Source organism: Corvus kubaryi, unplaced genomic scaffold, assembly GCF_017639235.1.
Source record: "Corvus kubaryi isolate FWS band 111438036 unplaced genomic scaffold, C.kubaryi_AGA036_p1.0 64854, whole genome shotgun sequence".
NCBI classification, from domain to species: Eukaryota; Metazoa; Chordata; class Aves; order Passeriformes; family Corvidae; genus Corvus; species Corvus kubaryi.
In genome coordinates this window covers 159,320-184,640 of record NW_024581560.1, presented here as the reverse complement: position 1 = coordinate 184,640, position 25,321 = coordinate 159,320, and the positions used below count along the sequence as shown (strand labels likewise).

Sequence of the window (25,321 nt, the reverse complement as noted above, 5' to 3'; positions counted from 1 at the left end):
TTTTGTTAGTATTGGTGAAAACTGAGGTCTCTGAGTATCTTGGTCTCTAGAATCTTGAGGTGATTAGTTACAAGCTCTGCCACTTCATGTATGTGCTAGGAAATAAGGAATTTGCTTTTTGAGCAGTGTATTCATTTTCTGTGGCTTTCGTAATTAACAAAGAGGAATGCTATGTGTTTCTTGATATGAACATTTTTACTCAAATGACCAAATACATCAGAGGGTATAAAAACTCCAAGAGTTCTGAATTCCCGCACCCATAACCTGTAGACCAAGGCAGAAGCAATGCCTGAAGGTATAGATCTGGCTGGAGAGCACAGGGCAGAGAGTGTGAGGATGAAAGTGTGTGTTAAAAAGTGTGGTAAAGTGGATGTGTTAGGGATGACTTCTTGTAAACAGCTTGGAAAGCATTTGTATGTACCATTGATGAGGAATGCCACAGGAGAGGCATGAAGTAAATCCTGGTGTACAAAGCATCACTAAAGAGAAATTTGAAAAATCAGAATATTTTGTCTCTTCTGAGTGTCACAGAATGTAAATTCCAAGTAATCTTTTGTTTGGGAGCTATCAGCTTTCAAAGACAAGAAACCTCAATTATTCTGTTGCTTCTGAAATGTATGCTGAGGTCAAGGATCTCAGTCTTTACAAGTAAAATCAGAATTATTTGTTCTAGCCTCTCTTATTACCCTGTAAAGAGTGCAACACTGGAAAAGTGATTACATTATATTTAGTCCCACAATTTTGTATGGCAAAGTTGTTATTGTAAGAGTGAATTTACAGCAGAAAATGTCAAACCTTGTAGCAGAAGTAAATGAGATTCAGAAGGCCAGGATGAAATGCTTTTTTTTCCCTTTGGTTTGCCTCTTAACATTCAAACACAGGAATGCTGTTCTCATGGAGGATGGAGCAGACAATTTTGAAGTGTGTGCATTTGCTTTGTCTGTATTTCCTTTGTTAACCTCTTAGCAGCAGCATTAAGCAGATTTTCGCTCTTCCTTTGTTTTTTTATTACTTTTTCTGTTCCCCTGGATGGAAAAAGGTGGACTTGAACTAGGAAACAAATTACAAACTGAACAGCAGAACCTGTTCTGTGCCCTTGGAATGGGGAGAGAAGGGAAGTGAAACCTCATACAAAAAGAGGTGTCAGCAGCTCTCATTTCCCAAACTGCTGCTTGGCGGGAGAAAGATGAAGTATCACGGTAATGTTCAATGGGCCTTGCTATTGGGAGCTGGTGGATGGAAACATTGATCCTTCAGTGCTGCGGACATGTACTTGGGCCTCATTACTGTGAGGTTGCACGTGAAGTTGTCCTTTTTGCCTTTCAAGTCTTTCTACTCTTCTCTTTACTTTGTATGCCTTGCAGGTTCAGATTGTGTAAGGACAACAGGAATTACTTAAAACTGGATGTGGAGGGTATTGGGAGAGAAGGAGAAGGGTTAATCCATCTGAACAACTGGATTCTTCATTGCCATCGTGTTGGCCTGTGCCTCTAGGGCAGTGCACTGACTCCAGATGGATGGTTTAATTTGCATATATATTTACATAGTCTTTTATTGTAAATTCTTGTGATCATAATGAGGAATTTCTCTGTAGTAGTCTTTTCTTGACAGTTAAGCAGAATTTTCTTCTTGTCAGAGCTCACCTGCAATAAAATCTTTCTTTTATCTACTATATCTTGACCCTGATAAGACATGGAGCTCAGGATACGACTCAGCTTTCTGGATACCTGTGTTTTTTTTCCCAAAGGTGCTTCTCCATTACTCCAGCTTCATAGTTGCCTCCACATTTTTCATATTTTTCCCTTCAGATTTCTTTCGTTTTGCCCATCTTTTATTACTTCTAACTGCTCCTTCGGTTTATTAAACAAATTACAGAAGTTTCTTGCTGCAATAATTAGTTCATCAGAGAAATGTAGAGTATATGACTGGTGGATGTTTTCAATAATGAAACATAACAAGGTTTTTACTGCTCTTCACAACTAAATATTGGTAAGAGAAGAGGGCGACGCCCATTATTGTGCTGCTGGGAAATACAGGCATTTCTCTGCACCACAGAGTTTGTAAATCTCAGTCTTTCATACAGGATCACTGATACAGAGAATTGATACTAGACAGCAGATGGACAGCGAGGAGGATTTGTATGAAATGGCTTGTGGAGGTTTCTCCTCTCTTGTGTTCTGTGTCATGCTGGACTTCGTGTTTTACAATGAAACCTCTTCATGCCCTTGGAGGCAGGATGAGATAGTCTATAGGATACATGTCTCTGTGTGTACCTAAAGCTCATTGCTCAGTGAGTCAGTGGCCACAGATGGGGGGAAGGATAGGATGCATCTGTGGGAAGATGAGCAGGCTCCTTATCCACAACCCTTTTTTGCTAATCTCATGAGGTAAAAGAGAGTAAATCCATAGCAAAAAGTCTCTTGCATGAACTCTTACATGTAAAGAGATGTTGAATGATTGATTCTCCTGTGATTTACCTTAAATCTCACACAACATATTCACAGAGGTCTCCCACTGTCAATTAACTGTGAAATCCCACCTACTGCAGCCTTGTTTGATGGCATGTTATAGCTCCTGTGGTCTGCAGCCTAAGAAACTATTTTGATGCTTTTGTGTAAGAACTTCATTTAATGTATTTACTAGGTATTTTTGTTCTGGCCAGCTGTAATTTCCTAAATTAATTATTCATTCTTTCCAGTGCTCTATGTGCATTTTAATTATTGTTAGAGTTGAAATGAGCAGTTGTTGAAGAATCAAAAATTAGGGAAATATAATGTCTTTTTACTCAGTGAGGAGTAAAAACCCTATCCATATTCCGAACCACTTCTTCATATGTATTTCATAGTTGGTTTGAGATATCCTTTGTGCATAAAACAGACACACTATGCAAAATCTTGGTAGTGCTCCCTCTAGCCATTTGCTACATTTCTTTAGAAAATGAGAACACCTTTAATTCAGACTTCCCAAAGAAGTGTGTTCTAGTTTTAGTATTTTAAAATTTCAGTCTACCACTTTAACCCTGAAGGCATTTTACATATAGTTGGAATAGTGCTCTGCTTAGCTTTTCTTGTAGAATGATTATTGGTGTCACAAAACATTAAGGAAATTCAAACTTATTTTGCACTTAATTTTACCTGAGCAGTATTTCCTTGGTGGTGGTAAAGTTAGCATTTGTTAATGCGTATTTGTATATTCTAATTAGTCACTTACTTAAAGCCAAATAGGCTAGAAAGATGAGAAGAAAATAGAATGTATGCAAACGGCTTTAGCTGAATTGAAGGGGAAAAAAAAGTGTCTTTTCCCCTGAAGCATACACTCTGCATGAAATTCAACTTGACAAGTGACCCTTTCAAAACAGCGCCACAAAGATTTCTCGGCATTCTCCATATATGAGAGGCAGCATTCTTGTATTGTACACACAAGGAGTCCCCGAGATCCCTCTAAATGAAAGTAGCCTCTTCCTCTATCCTTTGTGTTCTATTTTACCCTCATCCCTGTGTTGGCATTCACATTTATGAGCACACATTTATGTGAGAAAATTTTGCAAAAAACAAAACCATTGATGATGTTAATATCAAATAACATATATGATAAAATACAATAAGGAAACTCAAAGTATTCAAAATATGTGTGTGTTCACTTGTAAAAAAAAAAAGGAAAAAAGAGGGAAAAGAAAAAAATATTTGGCAGTTAATTTAATTTACAACTAGGTGACACAAAAGCTGAACTCCAGCTCTCAACTCTTGCATTAATTTAGGAGCAGAAGACAAAAAAGGTCTATGATTCTGTGTGAGCAATGAATAACAAGAATGTATGACTTGTGAAACTGAATGTAATGCATTAAAATCAGAGCAAACTTATAATTTAACAGTGTATAGCAAGTATCAGATCTTAAAAATAACAGTAGTGGATCAGCAGTATTTTATCACCATCCAGTTCTCCTGCAGCAACATTCCAGAGATAGTGCACTGGTTATCCTGCATGTATATAAACTGTCAAATAGGTGAGATATGCAGTGTAATATTTAGTATGTCCCATGCCTTCAGTGCTCTTTTCAGATGTCTTTAGGAAGAGAACAAAACCTGTACTCAGAATCTGGCTTGACAGAGGGGTGTCAGGTGGGGCAGTGGTACCTCAGGGGGTGGTGGGCTGCTGATAGGTACTCCTCACACACAGTATTGGCTTTGTACATGGAACTTCTTCTGCATGTATGGACCATATGTTCCTATAGTGTTTAATAGATTGTAGATTACAGGCATTTTATAATTTTCAAATAGATAATCTCACATTTTACACCAAGATATTTCGGGCAAAGAGTGGAAAAATTGCAGCCTTGACATGAGCAGTTATCACATGTGAACAAACATCACTTGAAAAACTAGAAGGTCAGGCAAGATGATACTATAAGGCAAATAGGGGAATAGTTCCTTTATTAGTTATTGCTAGTCTTCAAAAACAATGACAGCAGATAAAGACATCCCTCAGTTGAAAGAGAACCAGAGAAGAAGCAATCTGTTCTTCCTTTTGAGGTTTGCTGTATCTTTATGTTTAGGGGTTTGAGGGAGCTGGGAAAAAGCCTGTTTCCTCTATTCAGCCAGCCTCCAAGAGCAGTTAATATTAATCCTAATTTTTGTATTGTCCACGTATAACTCTGTGGGTTTTTTCCACAGGAGTAACCTGAAGCAGGTAGATCTCTGCAACTACCGTTGTGTGCTCTCTTACATGGTTGCCTCCCAGTGAGGGGCATTCCTTCCCCCAGCAGAAGACTTTCAGGGGCTGCCCAGAGACGCAGAGGGAGATACAGGAGGGTAGGAGGGTTCATCTGTTTAAAATATTTTTCCTTTAACCACTGAAGCATACTGATGAACAGGGGGCAACATACCTGCCCCAAACTGTTAAATTTGGTGCCCATTCCATTCTGTATTTATGATACAACACATAAGAGATTCTTGCTTCATACACAGGCTCTGGTTTCAAAGCATCATGTTTGCAAGTCCACTCAAATGGAAATACTTGTTAAATATTTACTACCTTAGTGGCTTATCCTTGGATACCAAGACGTTTTTCCTACTGCTTTTCCCAAATACTGGAAAAAGTGCTGTAGAAAATAAGTAAAGAAATAAGTAAAGAAAATAAGAAAATGTCACTTGTGAAAGTTTACCTTGATAACTGCATAGCTAATTTTGTGCAAATAAAATGTTAAATGCAGATATTTTACATGATGAGAAACCTAATCTTTGCTCTGGGTAGGGTATAAAGACAAGTTAAAGCTGAAATGCTGACATCTGTCTTCTAGAAAATTATCTGTGGCTGCAAAAGCATTTTTGCTTCAGCTCAACTTTTCAAAAATTACTGTCTTATTTATATGTGTTTTATTATTGCTATGAAGTCATTTCTAGTAAGTCACTGACCTGATCCAGTTTGATGGAGCTTCTCCTTAACTTATACAAATTAATTCTCAGAATGGAGTATGCAAATATTATCTAATCGGTGTCACTTGGCAAAATTTCTGTTAGGCACATCATGCTGGAGACAGCACAACAATCCTTCTTTCTTCTAAGGAGTCCCCTTGGAAATGGCAATAGAATGCTTGCTTTGATGGAGTAGGCAGAAAGGATGAGCCAAAGAGCTTCAGACATATTTACCTTGCAACTTTCTATTGTGGGATTAAAACACCAGAAATTGATTCTCTAAATTCTAGTTCAGAAACAGCTTCAGAATATAAATCAACACCTAATTTTATGCCCTCTGGGCATAATTATCCTATTCTCTTTGTCATTAAGGATGAAATTCATTGCCATCTCTGATACTTTGCATTTTAAAAATTTGAAAGCCAGTGTTTGTTTCTTTCTCTGCTCGTCCTGTACAATCAATATGCCTTTCTGAAACTGCTGTATGCCTCTATTAGCTTCTGCTTTTTTATTCCTTTTCAAGCAGAAGGTTGCAAGAGCCATGTTCATTTTCGTTAAGAAATGAGTTCTTCACAACAAGAAGCTGCAGAAGGGTGAATCCTGAGCAATGGGGAAAGCAGGAGTTTAGCTGTTTATTCAGGATTTTTTTTTGACTACTGTGTTTATGAAACTGAGTTCTCTGTGTATACCTTTGAAAGTAGGACTATGATTAAATATTTACAGGTATGGTATGAGGAGTAGCTAATGAATGTCTCCAGTATTTTCAGCAAACAGTAGCGGTGGTATGAAATGCATATGAAACAAAACTTTTGTTCAGAAATCTTCCTAGTATAGTAGAGCACTTAATGCTCTGACTCATAATAGTATATAACAACAATGTCCTCAGTTAAGGTATTTCCTTGTCTTTAAATTGCCCTGAATACCACAGTATTCAGTACCACAGAGGAAATCCAATCAAAAGCTTAGCTTGCTCTATGTTTAAAAAAAAAAAAGTAAAATTTCTGAAATTATGTGTCTCTGCTGTTTGCATTAATGTAAAAGGAAATGTGTGTATGATTTACATGCTGGCAGGACTGTCGGTTTGTGTGTTAGAAACTGCAGGCCTACTTCTGCATCTTTAGCATAGGAGATGGAGCCTTTGTAGAGAGTAGTAGGTGGTGGGATAGAGTGAAGTGCAGCAGGGCTTGAACCAACCCCCTCTGCTTATCTGAGGAGAGTCCCTTCATACTTTACACACAGCATAGGTGGGAGCTATTAGCATGAGCACTGGCCAATAATACCATTTAGTGCTTTTTTTCCTGCTTTACTATAGCAGCCATATAGCTATGTGATGCACCTCGTGAGCATGAGAGAGAAGGGCAAGTCCCTTGCACAACATAATGATGTGATTTCCAAAGCTCAAAATTTGCCCAAACTTATATCAGGTCTCTCTAGAAAGTGGTCAGGCAGTTGATGTGCTGCACCTGCTGCTTGTGGTGCTACTTGAGATCGTTTGGTTGCTCCCTTATCTGCTTATTTGCTGTATTTGTCTTGTTATTGAAAGGAACGAAGTCTTCCTGGGGCTTGGTGAGGACTGGGGAAGCTGCTTATGCTGGAACATGTTGAGCAACAGAGGTACTAAAAAAAGGTTGTATTTACTTAATAAAAGCCAAGTCTGTCTGCTTGGTTTCAGTTTTCAGCTTTCATTTAGAAGACAGTTGAAAAGCAAGAAAGTTTTACATTTTCTCCTTTTTAAAAAGCTTTGTCATTTTTAATTGAACTTAATAATTTAACTTCAAGGAGCAGTGATGGCTGCAAGACTTCTGTCTTGAAGGTTTCTGACACCTACAAATACCTTTTTGCACATCTGTCAGGGAGAGTCCTCAACAGGGGCAACAAACCAACATTTTTCTCTCTGGAAAGAGAAAGTGTTGCCTCTGCTGTAGGCTACGCCTTTCGTTTTCGTGTTTCGTGACAGTAATGTTTGTGCTGCTTGGTGGCAGAGCACAGAAGAGACGTGTGGTGAAACCTTCAAAACAGACAGCGATCCCTTCTTGAAGTCCATAGGTGAAGTTTTATTGGCATTTTTATTTTTGGTAATATGCCTGTAATATTCCTCTAAGGTCTTTACCATTTGAAAGTTGAAAGCTGTGTGATAAAAACAGACTTGTAATGAAACACAACCTCCTTATAGAAGTTTCACTAAAAATAGTTCTGGTGGTGCCCTGGGGGTGTTCATCAGCTAGCGACAGCGGCTGCATTTTCACAGCGGGAAAGCAGGGCTGGTGAGGTCAAGGAGGATGAGTCTGTATTCCTGTGGGGAGCTTGGTAGGAGCATGCTGGGCGTTTTGAGCTTTTACGGATAAAATGAGTATGGGTTTGTGACAATATTGTTTTAAAATATCTGGAAAGCTGGAACAAGCCCAAAAGAATTCCAGTTCCAGCTTTCAGTGTGTGTGTGTGTTTTAGGATCCTCAGATATGAGGTCTAGCTGACCTTTACTTACAACGGTCACATTTCAAAACGAGAAAATCCTGACTTAATATTGATCAATCTCTGCTCACTTCTTTCAAAACAGAATTGCTAAGTTACAGTCCTGGTTTTTGCTTTACTTCTTTTATGCTTTTGAAAACAGTGCCCTGGTTTCCTCTTTGCAAAATAAAGACTCACTGAAATGTCTGCATCACCAGAAACTAATCCATTCTCAGCGTGCTCTTCCTTTTCCAGATGATGAACCTGTAAAATCTGTTTTACAGGAAGACTTTCTGACTTCCTTTTAAGTGCAAAATGGTATCCCTTGGGAGCCTGGATGCAAGTGACCATGTTCAGCACATAGTTTGACTGAGGTGACTGCTTGATCCCTGACTTGTACCAGCAGACAGGAGAGGTCCTGCTGCACTAGAGACCTTACTGGGCTTGTGGGAACGTGGTTATGATAAAAAACCCCTGACAGATGTCAGTGTGATAGGATTTGAGCAGTCACTGCTTTTGTTTTTGTGCAGGAGGGAAACTTCATCAGAAACACGGATGAAATTCCAGCCTTATCTTAGGGAATGAATGTGGGTTTCAGGCACGCAGCAAGAGAAGAGAGCCAGTGCCTTTTCAGGCTTTTTGCTTCTCTCACCCTGTGCCAAAGATGATCTGACGCACCTTAATTTTAAAGTTTTTTGAACTCTGCTGGGATTTGAAATGAGTATTGTCATAGTGTGCTTGTGATGTCGCTTCCTTTGTTTGCCTATTGCCATACACCCTGGCCAGCTCTGTAGGAGACCTGTCTGTGGAGTGCCTTTTAGTGTTTAGATCTAGCAGTGATTAGAATACACTAATGCCCGGTGGGTATATGTGTCATTTTTTAACAGCTGCCGAGCTTTCTCCCTGCTGCTCCAATTAACACATTCGGCACACACTTGTCGGTGAGTGGGCTGTGTGTACGGATTAAACCACTTTGCTGTTTATTCATCCAGCATATGAGATGCCAGAAATGGATTGGCGTGTTTCCTCTTCTTACAACAAATGAAATCAAACACGCTCCTGAGGCTGTGCCCGGGTAGATATGAGGGCAGCATTTAACTGGCGAATGGAAACCTGTTTTGCCTTGAGATATGGTTCAGTCCATTGACTAACATCTATCCCCGCCTCCCAGCCCCTCTTCAAATGATGGAAACACAGGCTAGGGAGCTCTCAGTGCTGGGCTTCCCCTTGCTGGCAAGCAGGTCTCTTCAACTTTGTCCTCTGCTGCTTAATAACAGCTTGGAATTGTGAAATTCTCCTTTTTCTTCAATGCTTTCACCCTTTATTTATTTTCAGGTGGAAATATTCCAGTCAATAGATTTGATAAAGTGTGTCTCTGTGTGTATCCCTTTTTATTTTTAAAAGGGAAAACAGTATGCTTCCTAGTCACAGCTGAGATAAGGGAGGGGTTGTTTAATGGTACCGGAGCGGCTGGTGGGAGCTGCAGCTCTGCTCCGGTGCTTGCGGTTGATTCATGCTGGGACAGCTCTTTGTGAAGCAGAGGGCGAAGGGGGCTGCCGGCTGGGGCTGTGAGTGAGGAGGGAGATGGAGCGCTTCTTGGGCTTTGTCAAGCAGATAAGAAGATCGAGAAGAAGAAAAGGCAAAAAGTACCGGCCAGAGGAGGATTACCACGAGGGCTATGAGGATGTCTACTATTATGCCTCAGAACATTTTCGAAGTAAGTATTTTGCATAACCTCATTTTCTTTTGGCTGTGATAAGGGATACATTCTTACCAAAAACGCAAAAAATATTCCTCCCTTGCTAGAACCTGAGCCTCATATATGTATTAAAAGTCAGTTCCTGTGAGGGCTTTTTCTGCTGCTGCTGAACAATACAAAGCATCTAAAGTAGCACAGAAGCTCTCAAAGTAAAGAGGGTCTGTCTGCAGACCCTGGTGAGATTTCAGATGCAGTTAATCCAGTCTGACTGCTGGAAACCTTTTGTTAAAACACTTGTGTTGAGAAGCGAGTAGGGTGGTGGCAACCCTTGTAGAGTGCCTTCGGAAAGCTGTGTGGATATTTTTAAAGCACTACAGAGGCAGCGAGCACTCATTTGTAAGTTGAAGTTGATGATTAATGTTTGGTATTGAGGGGGAGTCGGTTTATTAAGTCTCTGCTGTGACCTGGTCTTTTCAGTAGTGAGTAAATTGAGTGGGCTGGTTCTTCGCTGCAGGTCCAGGACCACTCCTGGAGAATTAAGTGGGGGTTTTGTTTGCTGGCACTCACATGTTGGCACTCAGCAGCTCTGCCAAAACCAAAATAAACCACCTGCTCAGAAGTCCCTGTGTGAGCTGTGTGCTGGACCCTGCAGCTTCTTAGAGTTTGTCCACTGTGCCTGTACAGGCTGCAGAGCTGCTGGTGTGCCGTGGTCTTCTGGAGGAGGGGATGTGCCCAGAGGTGCCCACAGGGAGGGTAGGAAGGAGGGAAGCCATGCTCAGCCCCTGCCTGGGGTCTTGTGCAGCATTGTCAGGGCAAGGTGGTAGCAGTAGAACCAGCAATGCACAGAAATTGCCTGTTTCTGCTGTTTGGGCCACTGATTTGGGACCTTTGCAGTAAAGCTGTGCCTTGTTGAGCTGCTGAAGTTTGATGCACTTTTTTGTAGTTCTGTACCATGTGAGTGACTGTCAGTATCTTTTTTGCTCAATTTCCACTTTGCTGAAATAAATCATAAGAACCTTACATTTGTTTTAAGATAGAATGAGAAATGTGATTGTGCCTTACAGCACCAGAGAACTGGTATCTTGTAGAAAATTAGGAAACAAAAGAATTGTTCTTATTGGCTTTCTCCCAGTGTGCCATGCTTGCCTATCTCCAAAAGACAATTAATGTAGGGTGATTGATTGTTTACTGGGCTTCTCGTTGATACAATTTTGTTTGCTTTCCACTTTTAAGAAAATTTATCATGCTGATAATGTTAAACTATATAATTTATCTATATTGTTAAGAGGGAGTTCTTGCAAGAAAAAGACCTGTTTGGGGGGCATTGCATCATAATGGGTAACATAGTGACATAAAGTCTGCTACACAAAATCTGCTACACTAGAACTAAAAATTTTAAATCTGTTTAGCAGTGAAAAATTTGAAAGTGATATATGTTAGTGAAAGCATGTAACTTTTTCTTGCCTTAATATGTAAATCAAAAGAACATGTCAAAGCCGTATGTCAACATATTTCCCTAGCCGATTGTTGTTGTTGAAGGTCCTTTAAAGAAGAAAGCAAAGCCCCTCCAAAAACTGTCAAATGTAATAAGGATTTCTTGAATGATGATTAATAAATTATTAACTCTTAACTTAATGTATGGCACTAAGATTGAGCCAAATGTCTAATAGGTTTTTCCTTTTACTCTACTAAGAAAATGAAAGAATGTATACACTTCTGCTTGTGGAGGTCATAAGTATTTCAGACTGGATGAAATGTGTGTCAGATTTTGAAGTGGTGTTTACAACAGTGTTGAAGTACTCAGACTGAATTGAACTCAAATTAGCACGCAGCCCTATGGAGCTGGATGCACAAGGAGTTAGCTACTTCTCACAGTTACTTAAACCAAGCAGTCACAGGAGATTCGAGCCATGCAGTCTTTATAGAGATACCATCTCAAGCACAGTTTCTCCTCAAGTGCTTTTGTGTGGTCTTTCCATGTGCTTTATGTGTCAGTGTTTTGGTTGGATAGGTGTGGTAGTTACTTAAAGCAATGTGCAAAATCTGAAAAGATGCTGCTGGTGCTACTACAAATGCTCTCTTCAAATTGAATTGCATGTATTTGGGACAATGAAATGTTTCATATTTAATTTAATTATGGTCTGGTGTTACACTGTTTACAGTACAAATTTAGAGTAATTGCAGAGCTTTTAATAGCCATTCCTTCGGCAGTCGTTTGCTTAGAAGAATGTGTGCTTGCAGGAAAGATTGTATTTATTGGTACGATTTTTAGAATATCAGAGCTAATGAAATCAAATGCCTATTGTTCATTCAACTGAATGGAGCTGGAGCTTTTTTAGATTTAGTTTCCTTTCTCTACATTGTTAGGCATCCCTTCTCCATCATCATTTATGAGTTATATATCCAATTAGCCAGTACATTTGAAGATTGTCTGAGACAATCACTTTATGAGCTTGTTACTGTTTCTTTTCCCCCATTTGTAATATGGCTTAGGGTGTTGTACGAGGAGACAGAATTAATGGAAAATGCAGAAACTGCATTAGAATAACCACAGGATCAAACAAAGACAACAAAGTTAAAACCAGAACAGGCCTCTGGGAATCACAGGAAAAAGGTGTCTTTAGTTTGTCCTCAGCCCAGCTGTGCCTGGATATTGGGATATTGTTGCTCCCGCTTTTTGGTACACCGTCTTTATTTCTCTGAAACTTTGTCATGGAAGACCATATTAGCTGTCATATTGGGATGCAGCTGGATGAAGGGAATGTGCAATGCTGCCTAAAGCTCCCTGGGTAAAAAAAGATACCCCAGCTCCTGAGGCAGATGTCTTTTTTCTTGGACATTTCATCCACTTGTGTTCAGTTAATAGTTAACCTTATTTTAACATGCAACACCAGCTCTTCTATCTTTCTGAAGTGTCTGTGCTATGTAATGCTAGAAAATCTGAAGTAATAATTTTGGTACGCAAGCACATATTGACATTAGTAGTGCAGGCATCTTATTCATTTCAGTGATACTTTGCAGTGTGAACATAGTGGGTGATGAAATTGCTACCCAACCTACTCAGACAAGTTGGTGCTTATTGTATAAAACACTTTAAAAAGCATCATATTTATCTTGAGCAGCATTATGGCACTGTCATTGAACCTGTTCCTTATAATGAGGCTTTGCATGAAAAAGGCACTTACTATTACAGAGACTGCAAACCATCAGGAATGCTGTATATCAGAACTTCCTGGAATGCTCCCAAAGATGACATACGTCCTACTGCTGAAGTCAAGGTGTTGTGCCAAGACCTTTGAGTTTCAGCCTAGCCTTGAGTGGGAATGTGGTTTTGGGACCCAGCCCGACTTGGTCACCTCTGACCAAAACAAACACTTCTTCCCACACCCTAAAATAATTTAATCACTAAGTCTTTATTTTTCAAAACACTTGGAAGGGTTTGGGTTTCTTCCAACCGATTTTGGAACTTCACAGGTTTCATGAAACATGCAGGTCTAGAAGTCTTAAATTTTGTCTTACATGTTTCTTCTGGTGTCTGTAATCCATCTCCTGAAAGATCTTTTTTCTCATTGGTGGTTCTTATGATGATGATGATGTTCTTCTCAATATGGTTCACAGCATAGTCTGTTGGCATAAAGATTTTACTTTCTATGTAGATGCAATGACAATATTAAGTAATGATCCCAAAAAGCAATGTTTAAAGAATTCTACTAGTAAACCTCCACTAACCTGAAAGGTCTTATGATTTTAGCCTTGACCTTAAAGTGTTCCATTTGGTCACCAGGGTCCAATGAATAACTTTCTTCTATCCTTTGTCAAAGCCTAGTGTATGTTGTGTAACAACAGCATTGATATGTTAGACAAAGTAATATGCCATGATCTGCATCTGCAGTGAAGTCACATATCATTTCCCTCTCTGATGCCGTTTATTAATTATTTCACAATTCTGATGTGAGAATCATCTGGTTCTTCAGTTTAGGACCCTCAACCTCTTTGAATTCGTCCCCTAAATACATGTGATGATCTTTCCATTAATTTGCCCTTCTCCCTCCTATGTCATCACTGGAAAGTGAAGGTAAGGTATTTAACTCCTAGTCTAGCAAATAAGGTAGAAAAGGAGAAACTGACGGTTTTATGTGACTCAGAATTGAAAATGTCCTCTTTGTTGACTGAAATCTGGGAATGATTCATTGAAATTAATATTGTAGATATGATATATTGGGATATTGGGATGGTGTCAGCAGAAAAACTCCGCTTGGGCATTACTCTCCAACACAGCTCAGTGTTATGGTGCAACAAGTCCCACACCATAGCTGCCAAAATGTTAGGAGTGAATGTCTTTGTGTTTCATACCTGAGGTGGTTTTAAAGCTGTATTAAATACATGAGACAAAACACCAAGGGGAGTGACATGCCTATGGTTTCTTAATGCTGTGGTCAGTAGCAACATCACTCTTGTCAAGATTTTCTCCATTTTGTGAATTGGTACATATAGTTCTTGTTTGCAGCAATCTCATAGATTTGATTGGGGTTGCAGAAGAGTTAATGATTTTATGAGTCACACAAGGGAACTGAATATCTCTAGCTCAAGTTGCAAAGATGTTAATTGATATTAAGGGTGAGGAATGCAGGACAGCTGCTTTTCATTTTACAATGATTGTGTGTTGCTAGTTTGCAGTTTAACTGGATGTGCATGTTTGTGGGGGTTGTACTTCACCTATCACAGATCTTGTCAGTACAGTAAAATCTCAGCTTTCATAAAAGTAAAGGTAAAATACTTGTTGAAGCCTACAAGAAAAAAAGGCTTGGTAACCTGAGGAGAGGATATGGCAGGCTTTGAAAACACAATGAAAATAGTATTTTTAAAAAATAACTAAAATTTATTAAAACTTCTCATTTCCTTTGTCTTAATAACTGCTTTATGATTGTTGGAATCTGGAGATTTTCGTTAATGGACTGCAGTTCTTGGGTATTTCTGTTTTCCATAAGCCACTTCTTTCCTGAGATGTGGATAGCCCCAGCACCTCGAGTTCATCATGGGTGCGATGCCCATGTGCAGACAGACTCTGTCATCACAGGGCTACCATCCAGTGTCAGTTCGCAGGCCAGCCACGGTGATAAAGGAAGCTGCTGTATTTGAGCTTTATTGCTGGGACAGGCAGTGTCAACTTTCCCATTCAGGGTTTTCTGAATGAAACAAAAGCGGTAGCAAGTGATTGTCTCTGCTTCCACTGCTAAAACTTCCCTAAAACTTCTCATGCAACAATTGCAGTATTTTCCATTTTGGATAAAATTCAGACTGGCATTGGATAAAGGTCTACCCTCATGCTGTTTCTCTTGCTTTTTTATCTTCTTCAACACACATAGATGTTGAAAATGGTTAAAAAACTGTTGGTTTTTTTTTAAACAATCGGTCATTGCATCTAGTGCAGTTTTATATTTCATGACAACCATCTTCTTGCAGAGAATCACTTGACTTCTGGTGAGGTATGTATGTGTTTTGGAGAGGATCCCATTTATCTGCCATCTTGCTCATCATGGTTGTTAGTGAAAGTGTACTTTCCCATGGAACCCAAGTGGAAGAGAAGAATTTCATACTATTCTTATTTTATAGACAAGCAAGCTAGTAGGAGGAGGTAATAAAAAGAAGACAGTTAGCAGCTCTTCAGCCTCCCATGAAATTATTTAGGTTTTCTAAGCCTGTAAGGAATATGCATATATTAAAATCTTATTTTACTCCTTTGGTGTTTTATATTAGTAAAAAAACGCAAGCCTTGGGATGAGGCTTGTGTTTGTGGATGTTTAGTCTGTTTGAAGGGTGGCTTAAGCTGCATTATGTTGTTTATACAATTCAAATATAATTAAATTAGTGTCGTTACTTGAGCTGCAGTAGTGTGATACCCAGCCACACAGTGTGTCAGTGAGGCACCTAAACCCAAGGCTGTGGGGTTCCCTGCAGAACTGGAGCAATGCATTTCTTCTTGCCAGGCAGCGGGTGTGTGCTGGTTTTGGTGAAACATTTTCATTATATGTGAAACAGGCCATAAAAGCCTTTTTTTTTTTTTTCTTCATTAAAACTGTGGTGCAACAGCCAGTTTTAAGTTTGTTAGTAATAAGATTGCTTTTTTAAATGACCCTTTGTGGCTCTTCTACAAGTGGCCCTTAGCCTCCTGGGACTGCACAGAGCATGGGTAGTAAAACATTGCTTTGGAGTTACTTGAGGGAAAATAGCTTATTTATTTTAAGGCACTGAAATAATGAGACCTGAGTTATACAATTCTTTGCATGAAGTGTAAACACTCTCCCTGCTAGCAATTACGAGCATACAATTTTTGTGCTACTTTTCTTTCATTTACTTTCCAGTCCTATTTTTTACTTAATAATTCAAGACCCTGATTGTCCCTGCTCAAGAAATTTACTTGTTCTAGGTCTTCCTGCTCTTCTAGTGGCTGCTGGTATAAGGTTGTACTTTGGTGTTTTGGAGAATTTGGCACCCTCTTATCTTCTTGTCTGGAATATATGATGTTCACATTCAAACAAAGAAATTCAGAGAGATCTGGGCTTCCTACTTCCTGCAATGATGTGTAAGTCCTTGGGTTTAATCTTGGCTTTGTCAGTTTACATCATGAGCATGTAGTGATGTGATTATTTTTTCGCCTTGGATATTGTGAAGTGAATGAAATATCAGGTTTTATGAACTAAGATTAAAGAGAGATGTAGAAGCAACTACTGAGGTGTCAGTTTTAATATTGGCCTTCAGTTCCAATGGAAAACTTGAAACAATTAGTGGAACAAAGAAAGAAACAATGTAAGTCCCATGGTGATGAGATTATAAACATTTATTGAGTGATTGCTGTGTTTTGTTAGCGGGGCATGACAGGAGCTGTAATTAATCACCGTCATGAATATAAACACCTGCTTACCGTAGTTATTATTTCTGTAAGACAAATGTGGTGCTACTCGTCATATGTACAGAAATTAGTGGGCAACTTTGTTTAATGTTTTTCAGCAGAAAAGCACAGGGGTTGTGCTGTGACTGGGTACAGGGGCCCATGATGACCACACTGCTCATGACCCAGGCGCCTTAATGCTACCGGTTTTGTTCAGAGGATTTTTAGTTTCCTTCTGAAACCCAGGAAATGATACACAAATCATTATTCTGAGGATCATAGTCCAGATTTAAAAGGCAGCAGAACTAAGGGTGCCTCTAGGACCTTCATTTGGCCTCTCATTAAAGAGTGCTTAATGAAGGACCTGATCACTTCTGCTGTAGTGCTGGTGTGACAGAGGCTGCAACCAATCTTGTCAGGGCTCATCCCTCATTTTTCTCACTTGAGAGCATGAATTTGCAGATGTCTGGCACCAGTTGCTGTAGCCAAGGGAGGTTTGGTTTGTATATACAAAAATTACACAAGCCTCAGTAGTCTGAAATTCCAACCATAAGGCATCTCAGGATGCAGCCTTTCAATTCTTGCATACCTTTGATGTTAATCTCCCTGTACTCTGGTTCTCTGCCTATGAGATGAGGTTAATGGTACCTCTCCTTCACAGATATGCTGTGAAAATAAATTAGTGTTTGCTAAGCTATCAAATGCTACAGTGATGAGCACCACAGAAGAACTTGGGCTGAAATGAATGTCTGTCCAGAGAGAAGGGCTTGAATAGTGGGTGGGAATTAAGGCATGGAATTACACTTTGAGCAATGAAGGGAAAGCAAGGTCTTAAATACTTTATCAGGTTGTTAAAATAATTTCTTTTGAGCATTAAATGAAATGAGGTCTCATGCAAGAAGTAGATCAGGTAATGAAAGACTGTGTTGTAATGCATATGCAAAAGGAGGCCTAGCTGAGAAATTCTTAAACCTTGAACTTGCAGTTTGCTTTTTTAATGGTTCGTGTGTGTGTTCACATGTGTGCAGTAGAGAACATGGAGCCAACGGTTCCTTGGGGTTTAGCATGCCATGGAAATTTCATAACAACACCTTTTGGATGTAATATTTGCTATAAATGAACCAAAATCTCCTTGAAGTTAAGATGCAGAAGTAAATTTTGGCAAGTGGCCATTGGATCTGATCACACATGTATCACTTCAGTGCATTCTGTAGTAAAAGTCCCTGTGCTGACACTGTGAGAGAACACTGTGGGCAGCTGTGGAACAGAGGAGGGAGAAACCAGATTTATTTTTTGGCTGTCTCTGGGCACTTTAAACAGATGAGAAGAGACACTTGAGGTGAACTATCTTTGGAAAGATTACCATGTGAAGAGCCAAACTTTGGAAAGCAGAAAGGAGAAAAGAGAGATTTAAGACTGCTCTGGGGGAAATACTGTTTGAATGAAACTGTGAAAAAGAAAGTGAAATCAAAAGTAGACAGATACCATTTGAAGTATTAATTCAGTAAATTGTTTTCAAGTCTGTTTGCAACTGCTTCCTTTGGGTGTGTTTAACAACCTCTGTGACTGCTCAGGTCTATGTTATTTTGATAACATTGTCCCTCTCCCAGAAGGGTAAAACTCCTCACTTAACAATGCACCCTGTCACTATTCTGTCAGCTGGTAGCATCTCTATTAAAAGCGAAAAGAAAGTATTTGCAATGTATTACAAATAAGTGCAGTAAAAAATGAATGGTATGCAAACATATTTTAAATACAGAGAGATACTAGCTTTTTGCCCTTGCTTTCTGTAGGTTGGAGTAGGAAATAATTTAAAGCCCTGATGACCTGCTACCTGCACCCCGTTTGTAGGAGCCCAATTAAGTTGTGTGGTCACCAAGGGATGAGTCACAGCAGTAGCTGCAGGCTGCGGTGCCAGCTGTATGAGCACTGAATGCTCGGAAATCAAAAGGGATGTTTGCCACACCGTCTGATAGGGACGTTGCATCTGACAGCCTAGTTTAGGGAAAATGAGAAAATGCTAGTGAAGGAAAGTTGGGAGAGAGCCTGGATCTATGGCAGAGCACTGCCAGCAGCAGCAGCAGCACTCAGGTCAGTTGTCAGTAAATCTAGATACGTCTGGTGGCATTTACAGTTTGGAAAGCAGGAATGCGGATTTTCCATTGCGTGGTGGTAGAATTTCACGTGGCTCGTCATGAAAATGCTACGCTCCCTTTCATTGCTAAAAGGAGATCAGAATGACTTCTAAAGTGAAGAAACCAAAGCTGTTCAGGCTGGTGGTTATAGCTGCCCATCAGTAATTAAATAGAGTGCAGTGTGATGGTGGAACTCTGAAATGCCTATTGAATTTAATGACATTTTGGTAGTCTCCAAAATGCTCCCTCTGTAACATGACCCATATTTCACCTGGGCTTCATAGATTTGCAGAGGAGTTACACAGGCATCCCCAGCACTTCTAAATCTGTTGCCATTCACTTCTGCCATACCCTGGCAGGAAAAAAGAGAGAAGTCTTCTGAAGCCTAGGTTAATTACGATTTCCCTACGTTTTTCTTGGTAGACACTAAACGTCTCACAAAAATAGAAGTGTATTTATGAATGTGGTAGGTTTTGAAAACGATCAGCTGCTCTCCCAATTGTCATGTGTGTCTTAGCTGGCTTCTTCAGGCAGGGAATACCCAGCCCAGTGCTACAGGAGGACAGACAGGGAGAGGTTTGTCTGCTGGAAGAGCACAACCATCCCTTTAAAATGGTGCCGCTCCCAAGCATGTCACAAGGGATGGAGAACGCACTGAACATTTTTGTTTTGTAACTGGTACTTGATTTGTGTGCTGCAATTCAGTGTTTGTGTTTTGTTCTTAGGTGGGTAGAAAATAGTGCTCCTTTCTAGTTTCTTTGGGGTTTTTTGGTGGGTTTTTTTTCCTTCACTGCTCCTTTGAACTGAGGCTCTTATAACAATATGAACGGCTGTGGATTTTATAGGGCAGATTGTGTCATGCAAATTGTTTCCACAGACTGAGCAAAACTGTTGAAGGCTGTTCTAGTTAAAGCTTTTGTCTTGTACAGATAATTGAGCTTTTTACAGCCACATGTCCATTCACAATAGGTTGTTTTCTTCCTTTGAGATAGTCAAAGAACTTTATGAGCTGTTGGTTTAAGTCTCTTACAAAAATATTGCTCATGACATAATTATTAAGGAGGTTACACCAGTGTGAGTAGAGGAGCAGGCCAAGGTAACACACCTCTCCATTGGATGAAAATAGCTTTAATATATGGAAAATGCTCAAATCCTCTGTCTTTCTCACAAAATTGCAATTAAGACAATTTTTAGAATTCTGTGAAAGCAATTGATTGGAATTAATTCTTACACAGCTTCAATATGTTGGCAGTCCATGTACTGGTAAAATGTTGGTGGATTTTCAGGTAAGGAAAATGTAGTTTTGGTGAGTGAGCTCTTACTTTGTGATGAAATGTCTTTGAAGTCTTGATGACTTGGGAATTATGTCTTACATGATTAATTAATGGATGGTTAACAGCAGCAGCTTTATGGCCTCAGTTTTATTTAAACTACCACCAACTGATACAGGGACGTACAAATAAGGAGAAAAATGTAACTTGATTTTGAGTAACCTACAGAAGGTGATTAATAAACACTTCTGATCACTTCTGTTCATTTTAACTGCTTCTCTAAATAGTTAAAATTGTTCTTGAAATTACTGGTAATATTTTCTTGGTCACAAGTTATATTTTTAAAATGCACAGCTAAATAAACTTTAAAAAGACTCTCAGATAAAAGCAACATTTTTAAGTCTGTAATAGTTCAAGAGGTGAATTTTCTAGAGCTTTTCATTTGAGTATTGTACTGACTGAAATTGATCAGTGCTTCCCAGAAGACCACTGAATGGTTTATCTCTGTATAGGCTTCTAAATTCGGCTTGTGGAATCTGGAAAATTTGTCCTGATTTGAAGTCCAGTGTAATATGGTAACAAGGAGCATGGTATGGAGAGAAGCATTAGGCGATGTTATCGAAATGAGAGAACACACATTTGGTATTACAGAGAGCCCACTGTGTAACTACTTTGGCGGCTTTTTTTTTTTTTTTTTTTTTTTAATCCTTCCCCAACCTCCCTTCCCCTTTGCTGATGCATATAGTTCTTTAATTCTTCAGCTGGACCCTGGGCAATTGAGTGACCCTGTTTTCCTGATTTGGGGTTTTTTTCCACAGTGGAAATTTTATGTATTTTCTGAATTACATACATGGAACCCCCTTCTCCTCACGTATCCTGAAGTCCTTTAAAGTACTTGAAAAATACAGTTAACGGCACAAAGTAACTCCTAAATTTTCAGTCTAATAAAGATTTTTCTTGAAGTTTTATCGTAAAATCAAACCATTATTGCAAAGGGGAGAAAGGCAACTCACCCTATCTGCAGTCATTTAAACCCTGAGGGAAGGAAGGCTTTCCTGTCATATTCAGACAGGAAAAGGTGGGTTCGGAGGTGTGTGTCTTACTAACGCAAAATGGAAAATGCTCATGGTCTACAATATGGGTTTACTTTTAAAAAGCATAAGTTACTTGTATTCTGGCTCCCAGCTGCTCTTTCTGCTTACTTACTTATTTAAACAGACTAGTGTGTGCTGCTCAGCAAGCCAGGGGGATGGTCAGTTGTTAAATGTGACAGCATAGTCTAGAGCTCAAGATGAATGCGTCGTGCCTTTATTCTTGACCCAAGGCCGCTGGGGATGCCTTAACTTAAGGCTAGGTCAAAAAAATGTGAATAGGAAGCTGTCTGGGAAAGAAGCAGAGGAAGTGAAGTTCAAATAGCCTTTGCATCTGCAAATTCAGCTGTTTTAGTCAGAGGTTCTGGTCTTGGGTTTTAATGTGTTTCTCTGTGCATCTTAAAATGCATGGGGAGATTTATTTGTTTATAGCTGCTGCATGGAAAACAAAGCTCTCAAAAATCTGTCTGCAGTAATTGCACTTTTTCTGCTTGGTGTTTATTTTATTAAGCAGATTTGCAGAGCTGACAGTGGGAGGTTTTTTTGAGGTTTTGTATTGTCTCAGCTGTGCCTTGCTGTAGGCCAACCAAAGATTTGGTCCTGCAAGTGCCAGGTGTGTAACTTGATTAGTGTGAGTGGTCCCATTGATACAGGTTTGATATAAGTCTGTAGCTGGGAACCTGAAAGAAAATGGGGTGTGTGGGTAGAACAAAACAGTAATTCTAACAGTTTCTTCCCAGTGTTTGTTGTCTGTATTGTGTTTCCATACTCTGTACCCATTTCTGGCAGAGATAAAACATCTTTTGGCTGAGAGATCAGTATCTCCATATTGTTTCCTCTAAGATAATTTGTAAGTATGGTGGTTCTGTTTCATTTTGGTTCTCAAGGAAATTGCTCAGACTTCAAAAACAAAGACAGCTGATTAGTTCTACATTATTTCATTTTGGTGCATTATTTCAACCTTGTTTATTAAAGCTGAAGAGGAAAACCTGGTTCTGAAGGACCGCTGTTGACAGGAACCACTAGCCTGGAGCACAGGATTCAGTAGTCATTGATTAATACACTTTATTGCTGATTTCTTCAGAAAAGCCAATTATTCTTGCCAATATCTTTTATACATGAGCCTTCAGTTAGAATTTAAAATTGTAACCTGTAATAATATTGACATTTTAAACTGTATAATGCTTGCTGGAGGGCAGGAGGTGGGGAAAGAAGGAAAAGAAAGAAAGAAAGGCTTATTTGATGCTGACCCTAAAACGCTGTTCCACTGGAGCAAAACCTGAAGTAGCTGGATGTATTGTAGTAAATATTAAATGTGTTAAATTTCCTGCCAAGTAAAGTGATTTTTTATTTATTTCATTTTTATTCACTCTGAGTGGAAAATGGGTTTATGTGGAGTTTTAGAGAAGACCTGACTGCTGCTCTTAACTGTATGAAAGCCAATTGCTATTACAGAATCCAAGCAAATGAATGTGTACTCCCTTTGGCAGGGAGGCCAGTGGGGATGCTGTAGTTGTAGACTGAATTTTGGACAGGAGCTAAGCACATCTGTATGTGCACATAGAACATGCACGTGGGGTGGGTAAGTGACAGCTTGAGGTTCTTTGGTAGGATGTGGAAGACTGGAAATGTCAAAAGATGAGCTGTGTGTTTATATTGATCTCTTTTCTTAGAGCAGCTCAGTGTTGTTTCTTCAGATGTGTGAAAAGAAGGACCTGAAGAACTTGCAGCAAAGCAAACTTCTAAGATGCAGTCACTGTAGAATAAATCATTTATGTCTGGAACTCAGGGTTGCAGCAGGAGATCAAAGGTAAAAGCTTTGGTCTCTGTGTCTGCAGTTAGACTTAAGTCTAATGCAGAACCGAGCGAGTGCCCTTGCTGTGTGAGAGTCCTGTTGGTGTCCGTGGGGCAGGGGGGAACAGGCATGGGCACTCCTTCTGAGCTCCTCCTGGGAGAGCACCTATTAGGGGAAAAAACCCTTGATGTTGAAATTTCAACTCAGATATCTATGTGTGTGTGTGTGTATGTTTCAGGAACCATGACTTTTGATTTCTGAATGCTTTTGTACTTTCCTGAACTTACTTCAAGAGCAGCAGGTACAAAATCCCCTTATGCTGCTCCTTAAGTGTAGGTAAGCCACATTTCTACTCAGTGAGCCTGTTCGAATTGTGGAGGGGGAAAAATGAGCAACCTCCCTAACAGGCAAAGTTCCTGTATCCTCAAGAGTTCAAGCATCTTCAAAACCACTTCAAACATACTTGGATTTTATCTGTAAATTATTTTCCTGGCTCTGTATTTTTGCCCTAGGAAAATAAGAAAGCAAATATTTGTTTGGCATGAAGACATTTTTCTGTATTGTGTGTGTTGGGGATGTCTCCCTCCCGGGGTTGTCCACAGGCTGCCTGGCTGTCCCCTGGGGTTGATGCCTCTATGCTGCTCAGGATCTGATGGACAGCACTTGGCATGTGGGGACACCAGCAACTTCTTTTACTAATATTTTCTAATTGCTGATAAATTGTGAGGCAAATCTTACCCTGTCATTTCTTGAAGAATGATTGAAATGTAGAAGAAAATTAGTGGGGGATTTTTTCTCCTTTTTTTGGTCATCCTTCTTTTTACCTTTGCTGGCAGTCTGTATAGTTCTGTTTCAGGTGGGAGCAGAGGTACTGGGTGAGGAGGTGCCAGAGACAAGACAGTGTTCATGTCCACTTCATAGAATCATTAAGTTTGGAAAAGATTTCTAAGATAATTGAGTCCAACTGTTAACCTAACACTGCCAAGCTCACCAGTAAACCATGCCCCCAGGGGCCCACATCCAGATGGTTTTCCAAAAACTTCCAGGGATGCTGATTTCACCTCTTCCTTGGGCAGCTTGTTCCAATGCTTCACAATTTCAGTGAAGAAACATTTTCTAATATCTAATTTAAATGTTGCCCATGCTCATCTCTGCTCCATAGCAGGCAAAAGTACTTTTTTCCCAGACATACCTCTAGCACCAAGTCTGGCCTCAGTCCACCTTCTCCTTGGGTACATTGTATACAGTCCTACTGAAGACAAAATAATATGTATATGAGTTTCAATTTATCTTGATGTGCTGATGAATGTGAAGGCAAAGAATAGTTTTGTCTAAATAGGATTTTATTAAATGTGCAAATGGAAACAAATAGATGGGCCTTCCCCCCACTCCCCCCGTGTATTGTTTTCTGTACCGAACAGTGTGTCAGTCTCAAGATTGTGAGTCTACTCTGGGAAAAGGGTTTGTGACTTTTGGATAACCTTTAACTCTAGGAGCTATTCAGAGATGCAGAGTTACAAAATTATTTTGAAATGTCAGCCTGTACAACTTGTTTTTCAAGTATTCTAAGACTACAGCTGCCTTAAAATATTGCATCAGAGTTTCTGTGTTGTAAAAGTTGTTTTTACTAAGCCACCTATGGGACCACCACTATTGTAAAGTATTGAAGACTTGTTTTCACTTCCTCACTTTATTTAACTTGAAACCAATCTCAGAAAATATGAGGAAATGAGATTTATTTCTACAAAAACTAAACTGACTGGCCCACATACACCCTCAAGCGAGACTGATGAATGGTATAAATTAAATACCATGTTTAGAGCAGTGGTGTATCAGACAGGAACAGTATTCAGTGGAAGGCCACAGCTTTCTTCTGATATGTCAGCCACCTCCTCTGTTTGTCTATTAAGGGACTATATGGGACCTGCTGGGTTTTTTTCTAGCTTCACACGCTACTGGAAGCTCAGATTCACAGCGCTGGTGTTAAGCTGATCGGTCGTGGCTCAGGTCAGGTGGTTACTTGGGCTTGTGGGGCTTCCTGGAGCTGCTCACCAAGTGTAGGCTGAAGGCTGCATCCCAGCTCCAGTTCTCCCTTGTCCCCTCTCCTGAAAGCCCTGGTAGTAGGTGGACACCACTGATGCAGTATCTCCTGTTCTAGCTTTTCTTGGGCCAAATCAGATCCCACACTTACGCACCTATCTTGGTTCTTGCAAGGCATTTAAAACATTTATAGGAAAAATAAAGTCTTTCTGAAAACAATGGGGAAGAAAGCAAAAAATAGTTAATTCTTGTCAGCAAGATGTATTTACTCTTTGCTTACAGTTATAGAATGCTTGTAGCGGTGAGTTTTTTCTCATCTAATTAATACTGGCTAGATATTGACTGTTTGTATGATTTTTTTTTTTTCCAGAGACACCTATCGAATTAAGGGAAACAAAAATACTTTGCAATTATTAAACCTTCACCTTAGATGTATTTGGTGTTTTGATGTACAGTCTTTTCCTATACTGACTGATCGCCTAGCCTGAATATTTTATTTTCCTCAGCATGTATGTTTTCCCAAGTAAAAATTCTGTCTA

General features: G+C 39.6%; 1 protein-coding gene across 3 annotated transcripts in view; it reads left to right on the top strand.

The window, feature by feature from the left end:
* The first annotated feature begins 9,045 nt into the window (after nt 1-9,045).
* LOC121672688 (glutamate receptor-interacting protein 1-like) overlaps nt 9,046-25,321 on the top strand; it is a 175,538-nt gene continuing 159,262 nt past the window's right edge. For 2 of the 3 annotated variants that reach the window (XM_042045431.1, XM_042045429.1), the window contains exon 1: nt 9,046-9,579. In XM_042045431.1, coding sequence (XP_041901365.1) covers nt 9,447-9,579 — 133 coding nt within the window. In that variant the 5' untranslated portion in view covers nt 9,046-9,446. The remainder of the gene's footprint in view (nt 9,580-25,321) is intronic. The other variant, XM_042045433.1, reaches the window with a different exon arrangement.